General features: G+C 44.0%; 1 protein-coding gene across 2 annotated transcripts in view; it reads right to left on the bottom strand.

Annotated features, from left to right (window-relative positions):
* ASB11 (ankyrin repeat and SOCS box containing 11) overlaps window positions 1-27,090 on the bottom strand; it is an 86,954-nt gene that overhangs the window by 2,538 nt on the left and 57,326 nt on the right. For both annotated transcript variants that reach the window (XM_088451489.1, XM_088451490.1), the window contains 3 exons: window positions 19,456-19,606; window positions 1,964-2,098; window positions 1,005-1,196 (listed from right to left, as the gene is read on the bottom strand). In XM_088451489.1, coding sequence (XP_088307615.1) covers window positions 1,005-1,196; window positions 1,964-2,098; window positions 19,456-19,606 — 478 coding nt within the window. The remainder of the gene's footprint in view (window positions 1-1,004; window positions 1,197-1,963; window positions 2,099-19,455; window positions 19,607-27,090) is intronic.

The raw sequence follows: 27,090 nt of genomic DNA, 5'->3' as shown, positions 1-27,090 counted from the left end.
GACTTGCACATACGATTCTGAGTAGCGCGCAGTGCCGATGCTGCAGCCAAATTTAAGTCTGCACTTGTGTCCGGAATGCTAGCGCTCAGAGACGCAGAACAGAATCGGACGCACAGTCTGTGGAATTCAGTGGGTGTCCCTGGTAGGTAACGGGGTGACTAAGCAAATGCAGATATGTTGCTGTAAGCGGCTGCGTCCAAAGATGACTGGTACATAGGATGGTGCACCTAAAGACTCACCGAGACGTAACTGCGCCACCACAAGACGCTGCAAGAAGACAACTCAATATTGATGAAATCGGCAGTAGCATTACCATAAGACACGGCTGCGGAAAAGACTCAGCCACCTCTGCATGCGACTCAGAATCAACTCCCAAAGCGTTGATGTCAGTAACTCACCAAAGGCAAGGGGCAGACAGCACAAGCTCATAATCAGTAAATGAGATTTAGCAGGCAGACCTAGTCAATGCAAGCAAGGTCAGTACACAGTACGTGGAGTCAGGATATACAGATCAGTGCTATAAGAATGAACAATACAGAACATGTTGCACAAGGAAGACAAGTACCAGTGACATCACAGATATACAGCTGAACGCATTCTTCTGCCTGATGACATGCACCTTTGTAGAGACATTTATAAATTAAGCATCTATCCGGGTGTATGTGCGCATCGGGACGTGCCCAAAGCCAAGTGCAAATCGGAGCATGATAAATAAGCTCTTGTATCGGTGAATATAGAGAGACAGATTTGTTACCACATATTGCTTCCAATAAACTGTTGTTCCGCTTAACTGCTCTTTGAAAAATGTAAGCCACATTAATAGAATAAGCCGAATTAAATACATTCTACGCTCTTTTTATCTTACTGGAAAAGTTTTGACAAAGTTAAACATTAAAGTCCTCTACAAGTACACAGCCATTACTGAGAAATGTGTTTGATGTAATACATTGTATATAAATACAGGGCCTAAGCATCAGGGACATTCTTTTATTATCAGTCAATACCTTCTGCAATCAGAAGGGCTCTCTCTACAGGACTCCTGGGTATTGAAAGGTCAATGGGGTATTTGCCTTCCATGTTTTTATACTTGACATTAGCCCCATAGTCCACTAGCAGCTTGATAACTTCTGCACTTGATTTCCTAGCTGCAGCATGGAGAGGGGTGTCCCGGTGCTTCCCATGGTTTACATTTGCACCTAAAAGAAAAACAATATATAATTAATTATATGGTGCAAAGAGCATATATGTCCTGTGGCCCATAGTACTTTGGTGGGGATCCTTCATCATTTTCCCCAAACAACTGTCCCCACTGTGCACATTAATTAGGGATCTATAGCCATACAGAGAGCTGCTGGGACCGATACTGGAAAGCTGAAGGTGTGGAGAAACCAGCTGCAGTGGTTCCTGACTGTCAATCAGAAGATGATTGTCTCTTCGGCCTATGCGTCAGATCACTCTACTGCTTTAGCTCTTCAGTACATCACCAGCAGTTCTATAGAATTAGAAAATGGAGGCTCCCACAGTGGACTGCCCCTCCCCAATGTACTATTCCGGAAAAAGGATACAATGTTTAAGACTCAACTTCCCCTATAAAGCAAAATCACATTTAGGGGGCTATTCATGAAAGCTTGGAGAGAGATAAAATTGTGAGAGATAAAGTACAAACCAATCAGCTCCTAACAGCCTGTAACATGGCAGTTAGGAGCTGATTGCTTGGCACTTTATCTTACACAATTGTATCTCTCTCCATGAATACCCCCTAAAAGAGTTATAGACCTAATCCTGCCACTGCAGGATTTATCAGTGTAGTGTGCCAGATTGGCAGCATGTGATCGGTTGTTATTGTTCACTAAAATAAACGAGTGCTGTCAACAACAGGTTAAATGTATTATGTCAATTTACCCAGTAATTTTATTTAGATGATGGCAATGTTGCTTAATGGATGTCACACCTGTAAGATTACCTAATTCGAGGAGTCTTTTGACACAATCTGTCCTCTGGTGAGCACAGGCTAAGTAAAGCGGTGTACCGTTGTTCTGAAGCTCTTTATCAATGTCTGCTCCATATGCTATTAACATTTCGGCACATTCCCTGTGACCTGGGAGACAGAAGACAAAGTGATGCTGAAAGTCACATTGCCTCATACCTGAAAGAAAAGAATACTGTACAAAATATCTACCCACACTTGGTCCAGCGGGATGTAGTTAACAGACCGGCGAATGCGATGCCGCCGGTCTAAATCCCAACTCCTCCTGCCCGACAAGGGACTTAAGATAGGCGTCGAAATTCCGATGCCCATCTTAACCCCGACGCCGGAAGACCGACCCTCGCCATCCCGATCGTCCTCTGATGGATAAGTTTAACACTTAGCCCAGGTGTGGGGGGGTTAGGTTTATGGACCCCCAGGGGGATTTAGGGTTAGGCACCCCCAGGGGAAGGTTTAGGATTAGGCTAGGGGAAGGGGGGGTTAGGGTTAGGCAATAGGGGGGCAAAGGTTAGGGCTAGGCATCCCCCCGGGAGGGTTAGGTTTAGGGTGCGGGGAGGGGAGGTTAGGTTTAGGCACCCCTAGGGGGAGGTTAGGGTTGACTGGGAGTCAGAAGAAGGATACCAGTGTGATGCTGTCAGTGAGTCTCTTCCAGCTGCCTGTAGGTTCCATTGAGCAGATGTAGTATTGAACAGCTAGTCACAGACTACTGTCAGGCAGCTGATCAGCTGCTACAAGGAGGTGTACATCAGCTGTCCGAAGGGGAGGCCAGAGTTTCCAGCCAGGTGAGGCAGAAGTGTAGCTATGGGCAGCCGGAGGAGTGACAGATATGCCATAGTGGAGCTGTCCCAAGTTATAAGCTCAGGAAAGATAGCAGCATAGAAGGAAATTGTCAAGACAAAAGGTGGTCCTTGTCTTCATGTCATGGCAGTTAGCAGAGCAAGGACAGTGGTGGTCTGGAGTTTATTGAGCAGCGCTAAATGGGTTAGACGGACTGCAGCATACCAAGAACCCACCACACAGCAGGCACTCCATAAAAGGGGATATTGATATATACATGCAGTAATTAAGAAAAGAGTTGGGGAAGTACAAGTAAATTACATCAAGACTTTAGAGGGAAGAAAAGCTAATAGCATAAAGTGTCTTACTGAGAGCATATTTAGCAGTTGGGGAATCCAAAGACTATACTAATCTACATAAATCCATATTTTGGTTTCTTGTATAATGGACCCCTCCAAATCGGATATATATATATACCAGACCTTGAGACTATTGATCGCATCTTATGTGTAGAGATATACTGGGTCTATCCAACAGTGGATTATATAGAAAAAAGTAGATGTCAATGTAAATTACTCCAGAAGGGAACAAATATATTTATGCAGGATCTCTGGAAAACACAGTCCGCTATTATAACCTTGCCAGTGGATTAGCCTTTATATAAATATGAACCCTGATAAATTGGTTTAAGTAATTCTTTACAGCAGGGACATAGAAACCGCTGGATGTCCGTTATAAACACTTCTGAAGATAAGTGAGAACTGGACTCAAATTTAGGAAAATGAACCAAACATAGTAACGGTTAGCCTTCATGAAATAATATGTTGCAAAGATATGTTCAGAGTTCAAATAGTGTAATGACATTTATTTATGTGTGTACCAATGTATTGCACTAGTAATTGATTGTGTATATGCATGCAAATGTTATGTTGGTGAACTGACTTATAATTGAAAAAAGACTTTACTGTTAATAGATGTCATTTATCCATGATAAAGCTGTTATTTCCTGTAATTGATGGAGTGTACTTTCTTGGCGGAGTGACACGGAAGCAAAGGTGGTAAGGACCAGAAAATAAAGTAGATCAACACAATACACTAGGGTTTTCCCAAGTAGGCCCATAAATACTACCAATACTTGGGTGGAGGCACTGCTAACAAAAAGAGTTTAAGGGTGGGTAAAAAAAATATTACATAGGAGTTAGTAACCTGGTGTCCCTTTAGAGCAGTGGTTCTCAAACTCGGTCCTCAGGACCCCACACAGTTCATGTTTTGCAGGTCACCCAGCAGGTGCACAGGTGTACTCATTACTCACTGACACTTTTTAAAAGATCCACAGGTGGTTATAATTATTTCACTTTTGATTCTGTGGAGACCTGCAAAACATGCACTGTGTGGGGTCCTGAGGACAGAGTTTGAGAACCTGTGCTTTAGAGAGTAAAGGGGGGTTACATCAACATGAACAATCATTGTACAGACGTTAAAACAGTGTAATGAAAACATAATTACTGTATATTAAAATAAAAACGTTGTGAAAGTGACTCAACAGAAAACATCTCTAAAACTGATCATTTTATGCAACCCCAAGGCAAATTAACAGAACCATTTTTCAAAAGACCCATATAAACTGGACAGATCTGGCCATAAAGAAAAAGTTTGATTAGGACTGATTAAATTTTCTCATGTCAGTGAGTAGGTGATCACTCACAGGGGCCTATTCATCATCGAAGGCCGTATGGCCTCCGATGATGAAGTTTAGAAGTTGCTGCGAGGGATACTTTAGCGTCCAACTCGCAGCGGAAGAAGCCTGACACCGGAGCAATTCATCAGTGCTCCGGTGAGGGGACAACTGCTCCGAAAAGCAGTTGTCCCCATGGAAAGTATCACAGCTACTTATGGAAAGTATCACAGCTAAATATGGCCCCCTATAGTTTATGTGACAGTGTGCCACCTATGAAATAATATCTGTGTCCCCTTAGTAAGAGTAACAAATATCTGTCCTCCCTTATTAAGGATAACAAATATATTTGCCCCCTTATTAAGAAGCACTAATATCTGTGCCCCCTTTATTTTTTAAACTAATATCTGTGGTACCTTTATTTGTATTAATATTAGTCAGATCTCATTGAATTATAATATTATTAGTGCCGCTTTTTAATTAAAAATAATTACTCTGTTTTAGTTTTGGCAAATCAGATTAGACAGATATGGCATCTGCAAACAGATTACATGGAGGGCCTCTATTATACCTGGCTAATGAGTACACACAATGCAGATGTATAGCATACTTGCCTACTTTTGAAAAAGCATTTCAGGGAGATTGTGAGACATCTTGAGACAGCACTTTTACTCGGATCACTGCTCCTTCCTATGGGAAGGAGTTCCGGGGATGCGAAGAGGGATACGCCTCTTCACCAGCTCCCCCGCGGCTGTGCGCATGCGTGACCCGAGGTCACGCATGCGTTGCCGGGACGACAGGGAGCAGGTAAGTAACGCAGCTACAGAAGTAGCTGTGATACTTTCCATGGGGACAACTGCTTTTCGGAGCTTCTTCCTCTGCGAGTTGGACGCTAAAGTATCCCTCACAGCAACTTCTAAACTTCATCTAAATCTTTGGACAATCCATCCTGTAAAAATAAAAAAGACATAGTAAGCAGAACCTAGAAGCAGAAACTCTCACCATCGGATGTAAGATCTCCACACCCTAAGATAAATAATTGAGGTGGATGACTCACAGCATGTGCTTGCAACATAGGGCCTGATTCAGAGCCACTCGTAAGCGGCCTCTCGTTCGCTCCGAGCGATGTTTGCCTAACTGCGCATGTGTACGGATCGTTATACGCATGCGCGAACCAGACAGTGCAGCCGAAATTCATGTGCTTGCAAAATAGCGAATGCCTGATAATTTGAGTGACAGAAAGAGGCGTATGTGGGTGGTAACAGGGGAAGGTGCTTGAAAACGGGGAGTGGAGATCCGATCGCAGGCGTGTTTAAAGGTCCAAACAGGCGTTTTATGGGTGTGCATAATTAAAACAGCAGCGTCATTGACCACGTCACTGGGTTATTTAATAGCCAGAACTGCTCGCAAAATTGTGGTAGCAAAAACCAACCACAAGAATAGCGAGCAGTTCATACCCTGGTCGATGTACTCAATTAATCTAATAAATAGCGGACATGACATAGGATGCGAGCGGCCAGGGGGCGTAGTTTCCCAAGTTTTGTTCGCTCGTTCAGACCTAGAGGCGTGAACAGACCGCAAACAGCGAACGGTTCATTTGAATAGCCACCCCTATTTTCTGGACGAGCGAGCGCTAATTGCGTCCGGCTCTGAATCAGGCCCATAGTCTGGATAATGGCTATAGAAAACCCCTTGAACCTCAGGAGACTTGTCTTAAATGCCATGCCGTTAAATTCAATTGAGGTAAATTGGGAAGGAAGAACAAACCCTATGATAGCAAATCTTCTTACAGCGGCAGCCTCCATGGCTGATCGACCCCCAGAGCCAGAAGAGTTGAGTACCATGACCTCCATGGCCAATCTGGCATTATTAGAAGGACATGAGCCTTTTCTCGCATGACCCATCTGATTACATGTGGGAGCATGGGAATAGGTGGAAAGAGATACATGAAGTGGAAGGACCATTTAGCTGTCATGGCATCTACCAGGGTTGCATGTGGATCCCTGAACTGTGCCCCATACCACGGAAGCTTATTGTTCAACCTGGATGCCATGAATTCTATATCTGGCAGATCCTACTTCTCCACAATCTGGTTGAATGTGTCCTGATGTAGGGACCACTCTCCTGGGTGAACTCTATGTCGACTCAGAAAGTTGGCTTCCCAGTTGTCCACCCCTAGGATAAATATGGACGATATGGCTGGTACAAATCTTTCTGCCCATATCATGATCTGGACTGTCTCAGACTCCTGGTTCCTCCTTGTTTGTTGATGTATGCCACCCCCTTGAAAATATGTTGTGCCTGGACCAGTACACGAAAAACTGTTCTTAGTTCCAGCACATTTAAAGAAAGCATTCTTTCTTCCATTGACCAAACCCCCTGGAAGTGGAACCCTAAAGTCACTGCACCCCATCCCTGGAGACTGGCGTCTGTTGTGACTAGTGTCCATTTTCAAGGAGAAAACTGGCAAACCTTGGACATATTGGAAGTGCAGAGCCACCAATCCGGGGACTGGTGCATCTGTACGGACAGGGGAAAATACTGCGGATCTAGGCAGGGATCCCACTCCCTCCAACACTAAAGTATAAAATACTAAAGGGAGCTGGGAGCTGTGAAGACACAAAAGTACTCGCACCAGGCACTGCAATTACCTGATCTTGGCCCTTGGCAGAAACACACTCTGACACAAGGTGTTGAAGAAAAGGTCCAGAAACATCATCTCTGTGCTGGGATCAGATTGAACTTGGGCAGGATGAGGACCCAACCGTGAAATTCCAAAGTTGACATGACAACCTGTAAATGATCACTGAGTAGATATGCTGATGACGATTTGACCAGCAAGTCATCTAGGTAAGGAATGACAGTACCACATTTCCTTGATGATGCAAGATAGTCATAGGTGCCACGATTTTGCCAGATTCAGACCCGCTCGCTGCCGGAGACAGCTTGCAGGTCTGATGGGCGTTGTTTTCTTTTTATTATTTATTTACTCCAGCTCGCTCGCAAAGTTGTGGGTGACCACCCACAGCTTGTGCGAGTGGCATGGAGTCTGTCCAGATTATCGCGACCATCGGGCTTGCGACGAGACCATGTGGTAGGGTCTCGGCTCCTGCAAGCCCGAGTAGACTTCCTGCTCTAATAGAACAGGAAGTCCACTACTGACATCACTAGTGATGTCAGTAGGGCGCCCACAAATGCCAGGCGTTCCTAAGGGAATGTGAAACAAAAGAAAGTAAAGAAGACTCTTTGTTTGGGGGCATACTTATTCTAATGTTTTAAATTAAACTTAAAACATAACTTTTAATACACCTCTATCGTAAAAAATAGTAACAAATAAATTTAAAATACATATATTAAAAAGATAATTAAACAGACAATTAGACACTAAACCACATTCCAGTCCTCACCGAGCTCAGACAGGATATCCATATATTGCATAATGACAGACTATAATAGTAAATCTCCTAAATTGTGCATGAAAATAGCTAGGATTTGATATGCAGATTCTTACTTATTTAGAACAAATCAAAATATTCATCAGCAAAAACATACATGAGATAAATATACGGTACTATTCTAAAACATTTAGCAGGGAACTGCAGTAATATTAATGAACAAGCCCTGCATGTCTCACTTGTTCCAAAAGATTAGCATATAGTCAGTCATGAAAAGCACATGTATGAAATAGGAATAGGGATCTGCTTCTGATTATTTGTCCGTCGACATTGAATAATCAGTGAGAGTCCTGTAAACCTTCTTCTATCGGATGAGGTGTTGTCATGTGTGCAAACCACTTATCATACTAACATAAAATAAAGACACTGAGACGTGGATTTGGCAGATAACTTGATGGCGATTTATTGGAGCAATAATAATTATTATTTATTTAAAGATGTATGGTGGCAAAGAAAGGACGGCCAGAAATCAGCCAGATCTGCTATGCCCACACACAAACAACAAAAGGCATAGCAGGCGTAGATCGCCCAGAGTGCATACACATAACCATGTAACTCATATCATCAACAAAAGGTAACGCTCACCCCCATCTTGACTTCCCACCCGTTTAGGTGGTGATACTGCCCCCCGTTAGGTTGGTACAGCCAACTACCAGTCAACGAAGGGAGCGCCCTTAAATCATAATTGCACCCGGACTGGCGACCTGCCGTTCTTTCCCGCCACAGCAAGGTTCTGCTTATAGAACCGCTGCACCGCCACCATACCAAGTACTACCCCAATAACGCCAACTCCTCAAAAAGATCCCCAATAAACAATGACCAACCCTCCTCTGTTAAATGAACTCCATCAGGTCTATACATATAACTAAATCGAAATTGAATGTTCTTATGGTAAATGAAACGGCCATAATTGGCCATCACAAATTTGGCAACTGCGAAATTAAGTTTCTTCCTAGCTTCGTCATTAGCAGGAAAACTCCTAACCCCACGCCAGACCTGTCGAGGTACAATGCAAGACCAAATTAATTTACACAAGGGCCAGGCCGATAGCACCCTCGCCAAATCGTTGACAATATCAACTCGTAATTCTACAGTGGACCTCTGCCCTAAGTCGTTGCCTCCTAAATAAGCCACCAAAATACGTGGCCTACCAAAAAGCCTTGCATACTCTAACAGTTTAGGACAAAAGGAATGCCATCTCATACCTCTGGAACCTATGCAACGGACCCTAGCTGAATATTCAAAAATTGGAGCTTGATCTGAACTCAAACCTAGCAGCCCAGAAAATATATGAGTGGCCTATAACCCAAATTTCCTGCGTGTCAAAGAGCAATCCTAAAGGTGGAGGAAAGCAGTAAATAAAAAATTAGTAATTGTCATAAAACAATAAAATTTTATGGTGTATTAGTGGGATCTGATAGAACATAAGTGAGTATCTGCCAAAAAGAAAAATTTTCTATTGGTCGCCGACTTTCCTATTTGAAGTGGCTGAGACAAACAGAAGACACAAAGGGGAAGAATGGGTGGGGGGGAATTGGGAAAAAACAGGTGAACTCGGCAAGAGGTAAAATAAAAACCTGCTGAGGGATGGACTATGGCCTAATTAAATGATTGAGAATAGCCGAATTGAATCCGTCAGTTCAGGTAAAAATTGTAAAATCCCTCAAGACTCCCATTGCCAGCAATGGCGAGTAGCTAATCCCGAGTAGGACGGACAGGGGTAACAGACAAGACAGGACAGTACATGAGACAAGACAAAAACCAGGCAAGCATAAAATATAAACGTAACCGGAACAGACTGTGAAATGACTTTAAAACAAAGGGCCTTCACGCCTAGGTCGAATGTAACCTTTATAACTATCCGATTTCCAACGTCCTAGGGCCTTAATTTCTGATGCCGAGAAACCCGCAGCTGCCGCCGAAGTTGCGGCTCCGATCAGAAACGAGTGTGTACCAAAATCTTGAGGCGGGAGGCCTAAAACTGATACACACCTCTTCAAAAACCAACCAAACTGGTATTTGGTAAGCGGAGTCCTGTCCATATGCATGAGTCATGAACCAGGAACATCCGGCCGCAATAACTCATACCGCATAGCTAGTGCCACGGGGCAGATCTGTTCGTACCTAGATGGACCCAACGAGATCCACCCACCCCTACCAGTCTGGTCGGTCTTTGACCGCCGAATCCTACAGAGAACAGACCTCTCACTGACCAGGATATCCGAGAGGAGCATGGCGGCATCAACCCATTTGGATGATGCCACCAGCTCCGATACCCTCAAGGTGCCGTGAAAAGCCTCTGAAAACACCACTTGAATCAGGACCGCCTCATACGCAGTAAGAGCCACTCCGAGAACCGCCCCTAATACTGCCGGAAGCAGATGAGCGTCCACAGGTCTCCTAAGGTCAGCTACTGGCCGGGAGACCCGTGCCCAACCCTTTAAAGCCTTCACAATCAGAAAACTTTTAGTAAAGTCAGGTTGGCCCTTCAATTTACAATAAAATGCAATGCCCCCCAAAGAGCGCGCAACAGAAGCCCTGGATCTGCCAGCCAAATGGAGACTCCAAATAAAAGAAAGCATCGAACGATGCTGACTCTTACCTGCCTGTTTGCTGCTACGGGAATAATCTTCCCATTCATTCCATGCCTGCCGATATGCTCGCAACGTGGAGGGGGCTAAAGACTGTTCTGCTAAGCCCTCCATGCCGGCTCGATCACCTGCCAAACATAAGAGGGGCAAAGCACAACGTCAGCACCAGGGGCCACAGATCGGGACCTAGCCCACTGGAAACGTGATAACGCATCGTCTATCTCATTCTCCACCCCAGGAACGTGTCTTGCCTTAAACATGATGTTACAGCGCAAACATGTGAGCACAGCTGCGCTAGCAAGCGCAAAACCAGCAGGGAAGCCGCATGTTGCTGATTGTATCGCATGGACCACGCCCAGGTTGTCACACCTGATAATGATGCTGCGATTGCGTAACCATTCCCCCCAGATTTCCAAGGAAACCATTATGGGAAAGAGTTTGAGAAGGAGTAAGTCCTTAGTCAAACCCTTTCCCACCCATTCTTCCAGCCAACGGCCAACGGACCAGGAGCCATCAAGGTAACATCCGAACCCTGTGGTGCCTGCTGCGTCGGTGAACAGCTGCAGCTGCAAATTGTCAGCGGCTGGAGACATCCACAACCGAACGCCATTAAAATCCCGAAGAAACGAGACCCAGACAGAGAGGTCCTGCTTAATCTCTGAGGATAAACGTAGCAAATGTCTCGGTTAGTGACACCAGCCGTGGCCCTTTCCAATTTACGTGAAAAAGCTCTGCCCATTGGAATTACTTTACAGGCCCAGGAGGGATTGCGCCTGCCGCAGGGTAATTCTACTGGAAGCCGTGCATTCCGCTATGGCATTACGCAACTTGACAGGCTTATCGAGAGGAATGCGACAAGAACCCGCTGAGGTACAGATCTCGATACCCAGGAATGACAAGGGGAAGGGCCCTCCGTTTTGTCCGCAGCAACGGGAACTCCAAATGAAAAAACAGCGCTCGTAAAGAAAACAAAAGATAACTGCATCTGCCTGAACCGGAAGGGCCGACACACAGAAAGTCATCGAGATAGTGGGCTATTCCATGACTACCGCAAAAATTAAATAAATAAATTCCGCGCACCAGTGTAGGAAGGTGCTAAAATGCTCGAAAAACGCACAGGACACAGAACACCCCATAGGCAAGCATTTGTCTATGCAATATCCGTTGTCCAAGCTAAAAACCCATAAACTGGAATGACTCTGGGTGCAAAGGAAGTAGACGAAAAGCTGACTCAACATCTATCTTAGCCATCAGTGCGCCCGGACCATAACACCTAATGACATCCAAAGCATCGTCAAAAGACTGGTACACCACCGAGGAAACCTCAACTGGTATGGCAAAATTTACTGACGAGCCTGGCGGATAAGACAGATGTTGCATGAGCCTGTATTTTCCTGGAATTTTCTTGGGAACCACTCCCACCGGGGAATTCACAAGATCCCTAATGGGGGTTCTGCAAAAGGCCCTGCAATGCGCCTGACGCTAACCTCGCCAGCCACTTTTTCCCTAAGAATGTGAGGCAATTCAAAGGCAGACTTCAAATTTCTAGGCGAATATGTGTCGACATCCCTGCAAATAGGTAAACGAAAACCAAAACTGAAGCCTTTTAACGAAAATTCTGCATCCTGCAGAACCGGGTACCAACTCAACCATTTTGCTATCGCTGTGACACGGACAGGGGATGGAACTTTACTTAGCACTTGTGCCTTTTGCTGGCTGTGCAGGCTGCTGCTGGGCACCCCCCTTGAAACACTTGGCAACTGGGTGATTGCCACCACATCGCAAGCAGAGGTGACGAAAATGACATTTTCGTCCCTGCGTACAGGTGGAATTATTAAAGGCGAAGCATTTTCCCCAGACGCCTGCTGTTAGCCCTGACGAACTGAACTAGCTGCTTTGCTCGCGTTGTACCCCTCATAGGCAGGACGCGAAGGCTGCGTGACCTCCAGCAATGTATATTTGTCGAAGTAGGAGCATAGCTGAGAATGGAGCTTCCCGGTGATAGCTGCTTGGGGCAGTGATTGCAATAATAAGCTGTGCACCCTGTAGAAATTCACTGTAGCACATGTATTCTGTCTATTTTGTAAGTTAAATGCTCAGAATACAGTATATAATACAATCTCCTCTATTGACTGATAATATGATTCAAAGGAGATAAAAGCTAGATCTAAGGTGCCATACATAAATAAAGCAGTGTCAAAGCCATTACCCCTTACTGTCAGATAACGCATCACTAAAGCATTCTATTCCCCCAATGATACCTCAATGCCCAGCATAATACTGACACTGTTTGCTGCAACTGTTTTCTACCATTAAGAGGGCATAATCAGCACAGACCAGCTATAAAATACATCATACGAATGTACTGAATGATATAATTCTGGCATATACAGGACCAGCAAACACAGTAAGCAATTATATGTAGAAGTAGAGCCATCCTGTCTGAGCTGAATCTTTTTATTTCATGTGCAGGCTCCTTTACAGATCATATGAGCAAGTTGGGGAATCTGGGAGAGGGCAGAAAAAGAAACCATGCACTGTCCTGGACATAGATGCACAGATTGGTCCCCTTATGTACTGGATGGTGTATTATCCAGTATTAATAATTGATCCAATAGGTGATCCATATCAGTGCACCCCGTACAGTGCATGTTTTCCAGATCTAGTTGGTGCACAACAATATTCATTACTGGCTTTTAACTTTTTCTACTGGCTGACACATTTAAAAGATCAACAGGGACTGTAGTGCTAGTTATTTCATTTGTGACACTGAGGGGATCCTAAAAAACATGCAACTTTAGTATTATATGCTATTTCTATTGTAGTCATCATGGTGTGTGCTGAGGGGGGGTTCAGGCAAGGCACTCATAAACCCCTCCTGCATTTGCCTATGGTGCTGGCCACTGCAGCCACAAAGATGATATTGACCAGGGGCATTAAGGACTGAAGGGAAGCACCCCTCCCCCGCACTGGCACACCTTCCACAAAGCTGCTGCAGCAGCCTGAGGGGGGATAGAACTATCAATAGGGGAACCACACCTGCAGCTCCTAATAACATGGGGGCACTGTGGAGCCAGGGACCAGGGTCTGGGGAGGCTCATTACTAGGCAGGACATAGCTACACCCACCCCCAGCAGAACAAGAAATCAGAAAAGACAGTGATTGAGGACAGAAAGGAAAAGTAAAAGCAATGATATGAAGTAAATGAAAAGAATGACTAAATACAATAAGGAAAAGGAGGAGAGAAGAAGGAGAAGCACTAAGAGAGTTTTATTAAGGAAAATGACAACTGACAAAATGCACTTCCCTGTCCTGGAGGAATCTGGAACAAAGAGGCTTTGGCCCACACTTTTATCCCACTATATAATGTTCCTGTTACAAACCCGCCCCTGCTTGCCATAGGCTAACTCCCACAAGTAATTTGCATACATGCCTGCCCCCATCCTAGAGGTTTAAAACACCTCTTTTCTTATGCAATCTTTCGGTTTCTCTACTCCAATACATGTGATAAATTAGTACCCTGTATCTGCTGTCAGCTCCAAGACACGGAGCTGATGAGAGTACAGAAAGAAAAGTACAGTTATAGTGAAGGTAACAAAAAAATATATGAATTCAATCCTATCCTGGAATGAGTTTTGTAGAGAATAATCTCCCTTATGGAGACCTAAAATCTGGGTGATGATAATAAATAATCGATAATTAATTTATAGCCATATATTTCCATACCATATAACAGTTGTTCTTTACTTCTTTTGTAATTGTTACATACCTCTTTATAATTATTGAGATGAAAAGAAGATTTATGTTATATACAAAAAAAGTGACGAGATGAGAAGGAAAAAGGAAAAGGAAACTCCTCTGTTCCAGTCCTCTATAGGTATGAAATAAGGGCTTGATTGCTATTAATTTACCACAATTGACTCATGTTATCGGTTACCAAATACGTCTTTTCATAAAAAAATTTTTGTGAACATACCTGTGCACTGACCATCCCCAATATATGTTCCTAAGGGAATGCCTGCATTTGTGTAGCCACCCCGCCTCCCCACCTACAAAATGGGGCGAGCTGTCAATCACCATCAACAGCCACCCCGTTTTGTAGCGAGACCCGTAGCGACAGAGCTGCCGTCCCGGAGGCGGCACATGCGCTGTGGGGGACCATCAACCCGCTTGCGAGCACTGTGCGCTTGCGAGTGGGTCTGAATGAGGCCCTTAGTACGGGAGAGAGCCCGAAGGGCAAAGCCTGAAATTGAAAATGAAGAGGACCTACTGTAAAACGCAGTAGTTTGTGATCTCATCTCATAATTGGCACGTGCGGATATGCTTCTTTGATGTTGAGGGACACGAGAAATTCTCCCCTTTCCATAGAAGAATTACCCATTGTAAAGACTCCATCTTGAACTTCCATATTTTTAAATGTGGGTTGAGCTTCTTGAATTCAAGTTGGGACAAAAAGAACAATCTGGTTTCGTTACAAGGAAAATATTTGAATAAAATCCTGGGACTGGGATCACAACTCCTGAAAACAAAAGTTTGTGAATTGCCCCCATCCATGCCCCTCTTCAGAGTTGATCCTGAGAAAGAGGGGTTAAAAAAAAAAAAAAAAAATTGATGGGGCAAGGGACCTCCAGATTCAGTATGTAGCCTCTAAAGAGAACCCCTCTGACCCAAATGTCTGTGGTTGACTGGAAAAAGAGGTCCCGGAATAAAAGAAGACGGGCCCTACAGAGGCGAAAAGGGGATCTCCCTGACAATTCATTGGGAGTACTTTTCACCTCTGTCAAAGCCAGGAAGGCAAGACCCCACGGCCATGCACCCTCTAAATTGACACACTTTGCCTGACATATCTGAAAGAAGAGAGATAGCCTCCAAGGACGCATGACTTACATAAATTCAAGTCTGCTTCAGGTTGTCTTCCATGGCTAAGAGATCCATAGGGTCTTCTCCTGTTTGACTAGCCTCTGTTTATTGTTCTGACCAAGTCTCTATTGCCCCCAGGCCCCCGACTACAATGGACGCAGGTTAGTACCTGTCAATGAGAATTAAGATTTAAGTAAGGTTTCACACTAACGATCCATAGGATCTTTTAGAGTGGCTGCAGTAGTTTTTGAAAAAAACAGTGACCTTGGTTACGCGGGTGATCAGGGAATCCAGCATGGAGCAGAGCAGTGGTCTTCTTTTTCAAGCAGCTCCAGGAGGCAGCCAGAAGTCACTTGACCTAGAAGCAGGGCCGTAACTAGGGTGGTGTGACCAGTGCCATGGCAAAGGGCAGCGCAGGGCAGGGGGCGCTGTTTGTCAATTTTCCTGTTTATTATCATTCTCACTTGTAGCTTCCTTTTCTTTTATTCCCAACATCTCCTGGCCTCCCCTAGCTCTTCCCTGGTCCTTCCCTATGAAGCCATGGCCCTGTTTCAGGTGCACAATCTTATGTCCCTATTTTAAAAAATGTGGGGGGGGCACCAATGCCCTCTCTGGCACAGGGCACCAAAAAGTCTAGTTACGGCTCTGCCTGGAAGGACTTCCCACGGGCTTCTGGGAGCGTGGGCAAGATGGCGGACACCATTAGCAGAAGGTTTCCAAGCAGCAGCTGGAGGGAATTGGAGCTCGAGTAGAACGCACCGGACCCTGCCCCTTGTTATTCTGCTTCTTGGGCGCTCAGCGTTACGTAAATAAGCTGTGGCAGCAGTGTAGTCTAAGCCACATCATCCGGGAAGCGACACCATGTGGGGGGTACTTGTACCAGTACTATAGGGTCCCAGAATACCTGTGGGTGTCTAGTGACCCTTTCATAGCAAGATGCAGCAGAAGGAGACAGACGCCGGGTACTGCTGCTGTCCTAATGCCCTGCTCCTCCATAGCCTGATCGCATACAGAGATTCAGGCACCTAAGACAAAGAAAAAAAACAAAGCTAGAAAAAATTGTGAGTGATCCCACTCCCTTGGCTGGGAAGCAACCCCACAAATGAATGGTCTCAGAATGCTTTACTGTTGGCATTACCCAGGACGAAGACTTTTGGAGGATGGCCTGGTGTTAAGAAGGAAAAACATCAGGGACAGACTGATATTCTGCAAAAGGTGCAGGGATTGGACTGCTGAGGACTGGGGTAAAGTTATTTTCTCTGATGAATCCCCTTTCAGATTGTTGGGGGCATCTGGAAAAACACTTGTCCGGAGAAGGAAACGTGAGCGCTACCCTCAGTCTTGTGTCCTGCCAACAGTAAAGCATCCTAAGACCATTCATGTGTGGGGTTGCTTTTCAGCCAAGGGAGTGGGCTCACTCACAATTCACAAGAACCAGCCATGAATAAAGAATAGTACCAAAACATCCTCCAAGAGCAACTTCTCCCAACCATCCAAGAACAATTTGGTGATGAACAATGCCTTTTCCAGCATGATGGAGCACCTTGCCATAAGGCAAAAGTGATAACTAAGTGGCTCAGGGAACAAAACATCAAAATTTTGAGTCTATGGTCAGGAAACTCCCCAGACCGTTATCCCATTGAGAACTTGTGGTCAAACCTCAAGAAGTGGGTGGACAAACAAAAACCCACAAATTCTGACAAACTCCAAGCATTGATTAGGCAAGAATGGGCGACCATCAGTCAGTATGTGGCCCAGAAGTTGATTGACAGCATGCCAGGGCGAATTGCAGAGGTCTTAAAAAAGATGGGTCAACATTGCAAATATTGACTCGTTGCATAAACTTAATGTAATTGTCAATAAAAGCCTTTAACACTTGAAATGCCTTTAACATGAAATGCTTGTAATTGTAGTTTACCATGGTAACATCTGACAAAAATGTCTAAAAACACTGAAGCAGTAAACTTTGTGAAAACCAATACTTGTGTCATTCTCAAAACTTTTGGCCATGGCTATATAATATGCCCATTATTATTATTATATATATATATATATATATATATATATATATATATATATATATATATATATATTCCATACCTATAAATGAGGGGTGGCTAGACTTTTGGACTTGGTGATCTACTTTTAAAACCAAAAACCTTTTGTGATCTACCGAGACCAAAAAAGGGGGCGTGGTATGCAAAAAGGGGGTGTGACCTCACAGCAAGGGATGTGGGGTCTGTCCTGTCGCAATCCCATAGTATCCCCAATTCAAATTACTCCACACAGCAGCACAATCTTATTCACATTACACCACATAGTAGTGTCCCTTATTCACGTTACGACACACAGTAGTGCCCCTTATACACAATGCCCACAGTAGTGCCCCTTATACACAATGCTCACTGTAGTAGTGCCCCTTATGCAATACCCTGAGTAGTAGTGCCCCTTATGCAATGCCCCCAGTAGTAGTGCCCCTTATGCAATGCCCCTTGTAGCTATGCCCATTATGCAGTTCCCCCTGTAGTTATGCCCATTAGGGAATACCCCCTGTATTAGAGCCCGTTATGCAATGCCATTTGTATTAGAGCCCATTATACAATGCTTCTTGTATTAGAGTCCCTTCTGCAGTGCCCCTTTTAGTTGTGCCCATTATGGAATGCATCCTGTATTAGAGCCCATTATGCAGTTCCCCCTGTAGTTGTGCCCATTATGCAATGCCCCCTGTATTCAAGCACCTTATGGAGTGCCCCTGTAGTTGTGCCCATTATACTGTTTCTCCTGTAGTTGTGCCTCTTATGCAATATCCCTGTATTAGAGCTCATTATGCAATGGCCCTGTAGTTGTGCCCCTTATGCAATGTCCCCGTAGTTGTGCCCCTTATGCAATGTCCCCTGTAGTTGTGCCCATTATGCAATGGCCCTGTATTAGAGCCCATTATGCAATGGCCCTTGTATAAGAGCCCCTTAATGCAGTGCCCCCAGTAGTGCCCCTTATGCAGTGCCCCCCGTAATGCCCTTTATGCAGTGCCCCTAGTACTGATGCCCCCTCCTCTGTGCAGTATTTACCTCTCTTCACGCTGGTCAGCGCTACCGTGTAGACACACGCTGTCTGCCGCTGACTGGATCTATCTAGATCGAGCAGGCACACAGGATCTTCACATACGCACTGCTCCACTGGGAAAGCTGGCCTCTGAAGCGATCAGAGGCTTCTTTAGTCTCTGATCGCTTCAGAGACTAGCGTTTCCCAGTTGCTGCAGCAAATTGGTCACGGATCTACAGGCGAGAGCTCCGCAAGCTACTGGTAGATCGCGATCGACATATTGGCTGGCCCTGCTATATATATATATATTTTTTTATCTTTCTGTATATCTGTCTGTCAGACAGATATACGGAAAGATAAAAAAAAATTATAATATATATATCTATATCTATCTATCTATCATGTAGCGGGGCACTCACAATTCCACAATTGTAGTTTTTATTTTCACGTGGGGGTCAAATGTGTTGTTGTTTTTATTTAGCCCTCGGTGCCAGTGTGGGAAGTTCTAGTTACGACCCTGGTACTAGGCCTTGGAGAGATATAAAGTGGATGGTGATAAAGTACTAACCAATCAGCTTTTGTCACTTTACAGGCTGTGTTTGAAAAGTGACAGGAGCTGATTGGCTGGTAATTTATCTCCATCCACTTTATCTCTCTGCAAGGCTTAGTACATAGACCCCATATTATGTTTTTTTATATATTATTGTTAAGTGATTTTATCATTTTATGCGATACTCATACTATATGAAAGCATTTACTTGTTTGCCTAAGGATCAGCAGCGCTATGTTTTCTTGTGTTTCATTTACTGTAGATTTGTCTTGGGGGGGTTACAGGCTCCCATTAGAGCCGCTGTGATACTTGGGTACTCAGGCGTCTTTGGAATTATGCTTTTTTGTTCTTTATATGCTCATATCGCTTACTGAAAACAAGCACATGATTAAATAAGAGACCAAATTACTGTAAAGCTTAAAAAGTTAAAAATCTTTTAACAAGGTCAAACCTATATTTTTGTTGTAAGGAATGTTACTTGCATTTTTAACAATACATGAGAAGCAAAACAATGTTACCTCTTATAACTGCTTCATGCAGAGGAAATGCAAGTTGAGTTTCCAGTTCTGGGTTAGCACCATAATCCAATAACATGCTAACACAGGCAACACTGCCACTGCTGCAGGCATTATACAGAGGAGTAATTCCATCTACTGTCATAATATTCACCTGGGGAGGAAAAATGTAGAATCAGGGTTGTGTAAAGGTGGTGGAGCTAATCATACTGCTGCCTAAGGTTACAACTGAAAAGGTTCTGTCTTCATATTCACAGTCTGAGGGGCAACAAAATATGTACCCCTGACATGTATATATACACACACAAAGATACACTCCAAAAGCAAAAGTACATAGGCAATCAGTAAAGGCATTATAGTCAGATAAGAGTGCTCATGAAACAGTGTCCAGGTTTGTGCACTTTACCTGTATAATGTTCGGTTGGTGTTTGTCTTCCAGTAGAACTCGGTCCTCAGGACCACTAAAGCAGGGCATCCACTATAGAATTTTCTGTCATATCTGTCCAATCTGGCTGGTTGGAATGACAACCTGGTAATGTATGGGAGCAAATGACAGTCGATCATATGGATTTAAACACTGAAAAAATGACAAAAAAAAATTGTTCAAATGGGTTAAATTTGTGTGTTTTAACCAATTTGTCTGAACAACCATTTTTGGCTATTTTCCAGTGTTTGTGAGCAAATGGACGATTGTCATTTGCTCCCATACATTACCAGGTTTTCATTCCAACCAGCCAGTTTTAACAGTGCATGTTTTCCAGGTCTACTCACAGATTTGCAGCGAAATAATTAGCTTCACCTATGGATCTTTTCAAATGTGCCACTGAGTAATGACTACACCTGTGCACCTGCTGGGTGACCTGGAAAACGTGAACTGTTTGGGGGTCCAGAGGACAGAGTTTGAGAAGCACTGCAGAAGAGGTAATAAAGGACAAGACATGCGTCCCATAGTGCAATAAATAGATTTACAATTAATAATATATACTAGCGGTAATAATAGGGGCATACCAAGAATAAATCTCCTCCTCTAATTTTTACTATAAAAAAAAGAGCTGTGATAGAGTGTCTCTGTGACATGTTCTCCAAGTGCCGTAGTCCAGATGTCTATATATATATATATATATATATATATATATATATATATATATAGATGATGCCCTTATCTTGCGCTGTGATGTACAGAGATTGCTGCACCTCAAGTGGAACCCCTGTTAGTGGAAACCTGACAAATTAGATACAACAAACTATACTTAGAGGGCGCAATGAATATCCAGATGTAAATAGTCAATTTATAAAACACCAGATGAAATGTTGTCCCTAAGAAGGACTTATTCAACTGATCTCCAACTGTGGTACACTCTGATCCCAGGATAACACTGTACAGTGTAATCCTGGGATCAGAGTGTACCACAGTTGGAGATCAGTTGAATAAGTTCTTCTTAGGGACAACATTTCGTCAGGTGTCGATTGGATCATACACATAAATTATTTTGGTCCTTCACAAAGATAATATTTTGGCAGTGCTATACTGGATGACATACAATTTGGATATATATACCCCTGAGGAAGTCCTAGCTGACGAAACGCGTTGGCTTGTAATTCTATAATATGTCAGAAGGGAGAAACCTGCTGTGAAGTTTTACCCTATAAGGGGAAATAGCAAGACAACTAAATGTTATCTTCCACTGCTTAATCTTAAACTGTGGAAGCAATTTTATGGATTTATTTTTATGACATTTGGACAGTTAATTGTTTTAATAAATATATTATCTACAATACCTAAATAGTAGGCCATTGGGCCATCTCTTGGGTGTTTTTTCGGTGAGTGGGTCTTTTTTAGAAAAATTATCATTGGGAGCCTATGGAATCTACTATCAACCGTGTTTGAAGGTTTTTAAAGTGAAGAGGTCTATTTAAAAGGACGATTTTGGACAACAATTCCTATATAAAAAAGAGATTTATCCAAAAGGACTAAAACTGGACATTATTTTATAAATTGACTATTTACATCTGGATATTCATTGCGCCCTCTAAGTATTGTTTGTCATATATATATATATATATATATATATATATATATATATATATATATATATATATATATATACACACAGGTATGGGAGTGGAATGTGTTACTACATAAGTATGGGATGGGAATATCAGATGTGATACTATGGGGCGAGGGAGGGGAATACGTTACTACTACAGAGTTGAGTGAGATAAATGTGTTAGGATGCATTACTATGGAGGTGAAGGATTAATGTGTTACTGGAGTGTACACATTATATATATATATATATATATATATATACACATACATACACAGTACAAACACACACACACATACATACACAGTATATACTGTATATGTGGCGACTCTCGTGGTGGGGCTCTTCAAATTCAAATAGGGCAGCAACATCAACTGCCAGTGAGTCTCGGATGGTGATGTTTGGCAGAGTTTGGAGAGGCAGTTGGTGTGGCTCCCCTATATGAATCTGGAGCTGCAACTGATTATGTGTATATATATATATATATATATATACATATATATACATACACACATATACATACACACGAGAGAGAAAGAGACACACAAAAGAAATTAAGGAGAGCACTACAGGATTTTGTATTAGAAAGTATTATAACATCATGGTTCAGGCGTTTCAGCATGCTCACACACTGGGTACACAATAAAAGAAGTGTGCAAAAAGTGTCATAAAGACACAGATTAAACTATTTTCACCTTTATAAATGTCTGACTTTTTTAATTTCTCTCTGGCTACACTCTTCACACCCCAGCAATCTTTGTCTGTCTGCAGCTGTGTCTTCAATGCAACACCCTTCTGTTAATTAGACTGCTGAACATACTGATCAAACACACTCTCCCCCTATGCCAGCTGATACAGTGTGTAGTATTTAAGATAATAAATTTCAAGACCTGCAATCATGCCTTGGCCTGCCATTGTGAAGGCTGCATTCCAAGGATATCATTCCAAGAATACATAGTTAATACTGGAGTTCAGGGCTGGTTTAAGGCTTGTGGGGGCCCCAGGGCAACTAAGTTGTGGAGGCCACCTCCAAGCCACATGGCACCTATGCCTAAAAGACTCACACAGAGCCTCCCCCCCCTCCCTCCGCTGTCGACTTGCCTGACGTCCCCTCCTCAGTGTCATGTACATGTGTCACATGACGCTGATGAGAGGACACGGGAGCCACTCTTAGATAGAGCAACACATAAAGCATTGCAACATTAGTAATCCAGCCAGCCTGTGTATTCATTCCGAGTATGTCGAAGATCTGTGCGTCTGCATGTGGAAGCCTATCCTGCCTGTTATTACATCCATAGCTGCAGTTATCATCATTACTATCTGGACTCCCACCTACCCCATGTTACGTGCAAAAAGAACAGTCTGAAACAGGCATCTAATTCCCTTCAGTGTGTGTACGCCTGATCTGTTCAAACCGCCAGCTCCATCTGCATTTTCACTTGCATCTGACTCAGAATGAGGCCCAGAGTACTTCCCTACTCTCACCCCCAGACACACATCCACCGTATTAGCAATAAGATGCATACAGTAAAAACACACAATGGAACACAAATCATTACATACCATTATTTGTTTCCTAATACAATCCTAATCTTCCACACATTGTTGCATTTTTTGTTATGGCAATATTTAGCAATTGTTATTACAAATTATTTTAATGTTCTATTTTACTTCCTCAAATGCCCCAATGGAAAACACTTCCTCATCATTACCTTTTTCACATCACTCCCTCCTCACATTACCCTTCTACCATCACCCTCCTTCCTTATCATTACCCAGCTCATATCACCCCCTCATCATTACCCTCCTCACATCACCCCCTCATCATTACCCTTCTCACATTGCCCCCTCATTATTACCCTCCTCACATTGCCCCATTATTACCCTCCTCACATCACTTTCCTCCTTAATCATTATCCCAGGTCATAGCGCCCCCCTCATCATGATCCTCCCCACATCACCCCCTCATCATTACCCTTCTCACATTGCCCCCTCATTATTACCCTCCTCACATCACTTTCCTCCTTAATCATTATCCCAGGTCATAGCACCCCCCTCATCATGATCCTCCTCACATCACCCCCTCATCATTACCCTTCTCACAATGCCCCCTCATTATTACCCTCCTCACATCACTTTCCTCCTTAATCATTGTCCCAGGTCATAGCACCCCCTTCATCATTATCCTCCTCACATCACCCTCCTTACATTGCCAACTCATTACATTGCTCCCCTCACATGCCCCCTCATTATTACCCTCCTCCTATCACCCCGTGGCCCGTCATCATTACCCCCTTCCCTCACATATCACCTGGCTGCTTGTCACTGACTGGCCAGGTCACTCACTCAGTAGTCAATTTCTCCCACACCTCCCAGCCCACCCATTGTGTGACGTTTGGCAGTCATCGCACCTTGTGTGAGATCAACTTAGCCGCCGTCTACAGGAAATAGACAAAAACCAGCATACAGACAGAGCTTGGTGCAGCGGCTCCCGGTATCCTCATGCCTGCCCGCCATGTCTGATCGTCCATCCCCTTAGCATTATAATGCAATAGGTTCCCGAACATCAAAAAAAATAGTTATGCATGTTCCAGGTGTCCAGCGGGAACCTAGGATCTGTGGAAAATCCGCCTCTGCCTGTGTGGGGGTCCCTCTGTGTGTGGGGGCCCAGGGACGACCGCCCCTATGCCCCTCCCCCCCCTTAATCCAGCCTTGCCGGAGTTTAAACTGGATTTGGACTGGATTTTGATCCTCTCTCTAGTTTAAAAAACACTACAAGTTCCAGCCTCCTACAACTTCACCTGGTAATTTGACACATTGTCTATTATTACTGCATTCTGTCTTCACACATTTTGTAGTATGGCATCTCTTTTATTAATCCATGTACCTTGTACTTCTATGTGCAATACCCTGACTGCTTTGCATGTTTCTCCACACTACCGCATCATGGACTCCCCACTATACCATCCATTTCCTTCTTCCCAAACCCACTTACCCAGTATCTATGCCCAGTATCTTCAACCTACTGTTATTTTTCCTTCCTCTGTAATTTTCCTCTGTATTTTACACTTCTATGAAATGCTCATCCTGCCCACTGTAACTAATGTAGTGCGCCCTAGTTGGTGGGCCCATCTGGTTCTTTCTAAGACAAAATAGACCCATTGAACTATTTATGAAGTGGGTATCTTGTTAGTCACCGTTCATTTTATCCTTGTATATCTTATTTACGGGATGCAGTCAGCAGTAGGGATATGCTGGCGCTTAGAAAGCTGGGGCCGGCATCCTGACAGTAATTACGGGGGTTAGGGTTAGCCACTAACGGGGGACGGTTAGATTTAGGGTCCAGGGTGGTTAGGTTGAGGCACTATGGGGAGTGGTTAGTTTTAGGCACCAGGGAGGGAGGGCTAGGGGTAGGGAGCAGGGGAGGGTTAGAATACTGACCGACAAGTGTCGGTACCCAACCCCTTATTTACATGTATTGCTTATAGCACATTGTAATAGATGTAGTGTGCCCAAACTGGCTGCCTCTTCTGGTACTCTATTATGTAGAATGAAAAATACACAGGTCTGATTTTTTTTGCAAGGATCTTGCCTATTATTTTTATGTCCCGCATTAGGGGCCTCATTTACTAACAAGTTTTATCACCAAAACGAGTGATAAATGTCACTGTGTATGATAAATGGTGCTCCAGCCAATCAGCTCCCAACTGTCAACTGTTAGAAAAAATGACAGTTGGGAACTGATTGGCTGGAGCACCATTTATCATACACGTTTTGGTGATAAAACGCGTTGGTAAATGGGGGCCTGTGTGTCATCTCTTCAAGGCATTACCTATTCAGCTGGGATGGGTACGGGATACCGGTGCTCAGGATGCCGGTGCTCGGGATCCCGGCGGCCAGAATCCCGACAGGGTTAGGATACTGACACCTGTTGGTAGGTATCCTAACCCTCCCCCTCACCTAACCTTCCCCTCCCTGCACCCTAAACCTAACCCTACCCCCTTAGTGCCTAACCATAACCCTCCCCCTAGTGCCTAACCTTAACCCCTAACCCCGCTACTTACCTTCGGAATACCGGTGCCGGGATTCTGACAAGTGTCAGGATTTCGGCTCCGGCATTCTGAGTGCCAGAATCCCAGCGGTCTGGATATTGACTGCATCCCTATTCTGCCCAGTGTAATCCTATGTAGTGCGCCTTAAATGGCTGCCTCTTTTCAATCATTTATGGGTAGGATGAATAACACTTGCAACTAATGGCTGCCGCACCTTTGTATAATGTTCATGGATATATATATATATATATATATATATATATAAATATTTTATACATACATAATTGTATTTTTTTTTTTTTCATTCCTATGTCAATTTGTCCAAATAATCACCTCCTTGATTTAGGGGCCTAATTATCATCAGGGGTCGTATGGTGATTAAGTATCCAAGGTTCCGCAAGTTGCACAAGTGTGGGGACAGCTGCTCCGAAAAGCGATCCCTAACACTGATACCGAAGTAGCATTGGTACTTACTCCTGCCTGGTATGCCCAGTGCGCATGCGTGACCGGAGTTTACACATGCGCACTGCTGCAGGTCTGGCACTGTGGAGGCAGCAGATGGATCTGCTCAGAACCCACCTCACAACCCTGGGTCTCCTATAGGAAGGAGATGGGCACCATGAACCAATGCCATCTGAAGATGGTGTTGGTTCCCACAGTTAGTACTGCTGAATACTAGGCGGCCCCACCAGGCCTTTATAATGAATGGTCCCGTTACTTAAACCATGTGCAAACCAGCATTTCTGCTTGTGTAACAAGCCCATATTGGATGATGACTAGGCACCTTAAGCATTCATCATATCTGTCCATGAGCTTTAGATTCCCCTTGTTGTACTCTGCTGCCTCCAGTCTATTGTACTAGTTCCTGACTGTAAGCTTCAACTCATCATCAACTTCAAAACGTTTTCCATCCAGGAACTCTTTGAGCTTAGTTAAAAAATGAAAATCGCTTAGAGCAAGGAGCGGATTATAGGGTGTATGATTGGTAACCTTCCACCCAAAACTGTGACAAGTAATGGGCGTCCCAGTCAATCTTCGTCCTGCATGTTTGTTCTTCCCTTATTGAACATTTCCCACCACTTTCTTACGTCACCATACACCTGCTGGAATTGGCAATACATTCTGTCAGGTCTTCCCATTCTGCACATTCAGGAATTGAATAACACTCCTCACTTTACATTCAGTGGGGGTTTGTGTTGTAGAGTTTATTTGAACACCACACAACATCAGAGCCGTAACTAGGGGTGTGCAAGCTGTGCCTCTGCACAGAGCCCTGTGGTCGGCACCGTTGCTTACCTATGGCCACTGCATCTGGCTAGCAGGGTGCCACAATTGATGTTGCAGCGACGTTTGGAGTGTCCTTGGGATGTTCCGGATGTGCACAGTTCTTACAGCCCTCCCTCCCCTTTCTCTGGATGCTCCGGGCAGTGCTATAATTGTCGGAACTGCCACCCCACCCTGTCCACATTATGCCATGCGCTCAGGCGGTGTGTCAGGCGCAGGCCGCAGAAAAGCTCTGTTACTGTCCTGCACAACAT

The sequence above is a fragment of the Taudactylus pleione genome, unplaced genomic scaffold (genome assembly GCF_031769625.1).
Source record: "Taudactylus pleione unplaced genomic scaffold, aTauple2 ptg000026l, whole genome shotgun sequence".
Classification (NCBI taxonomy): Eukaryota; Metazoa; Chordata; class Amphibia; order Anura; family Myobatrachidae; genus Taudactylus; species Taudactylus pleione.
The sequence above is the reverse complement of the archived record's forward strand: the minus strand, read 5'-3'. Positions and strand labels throughout refer to the sequence as shown.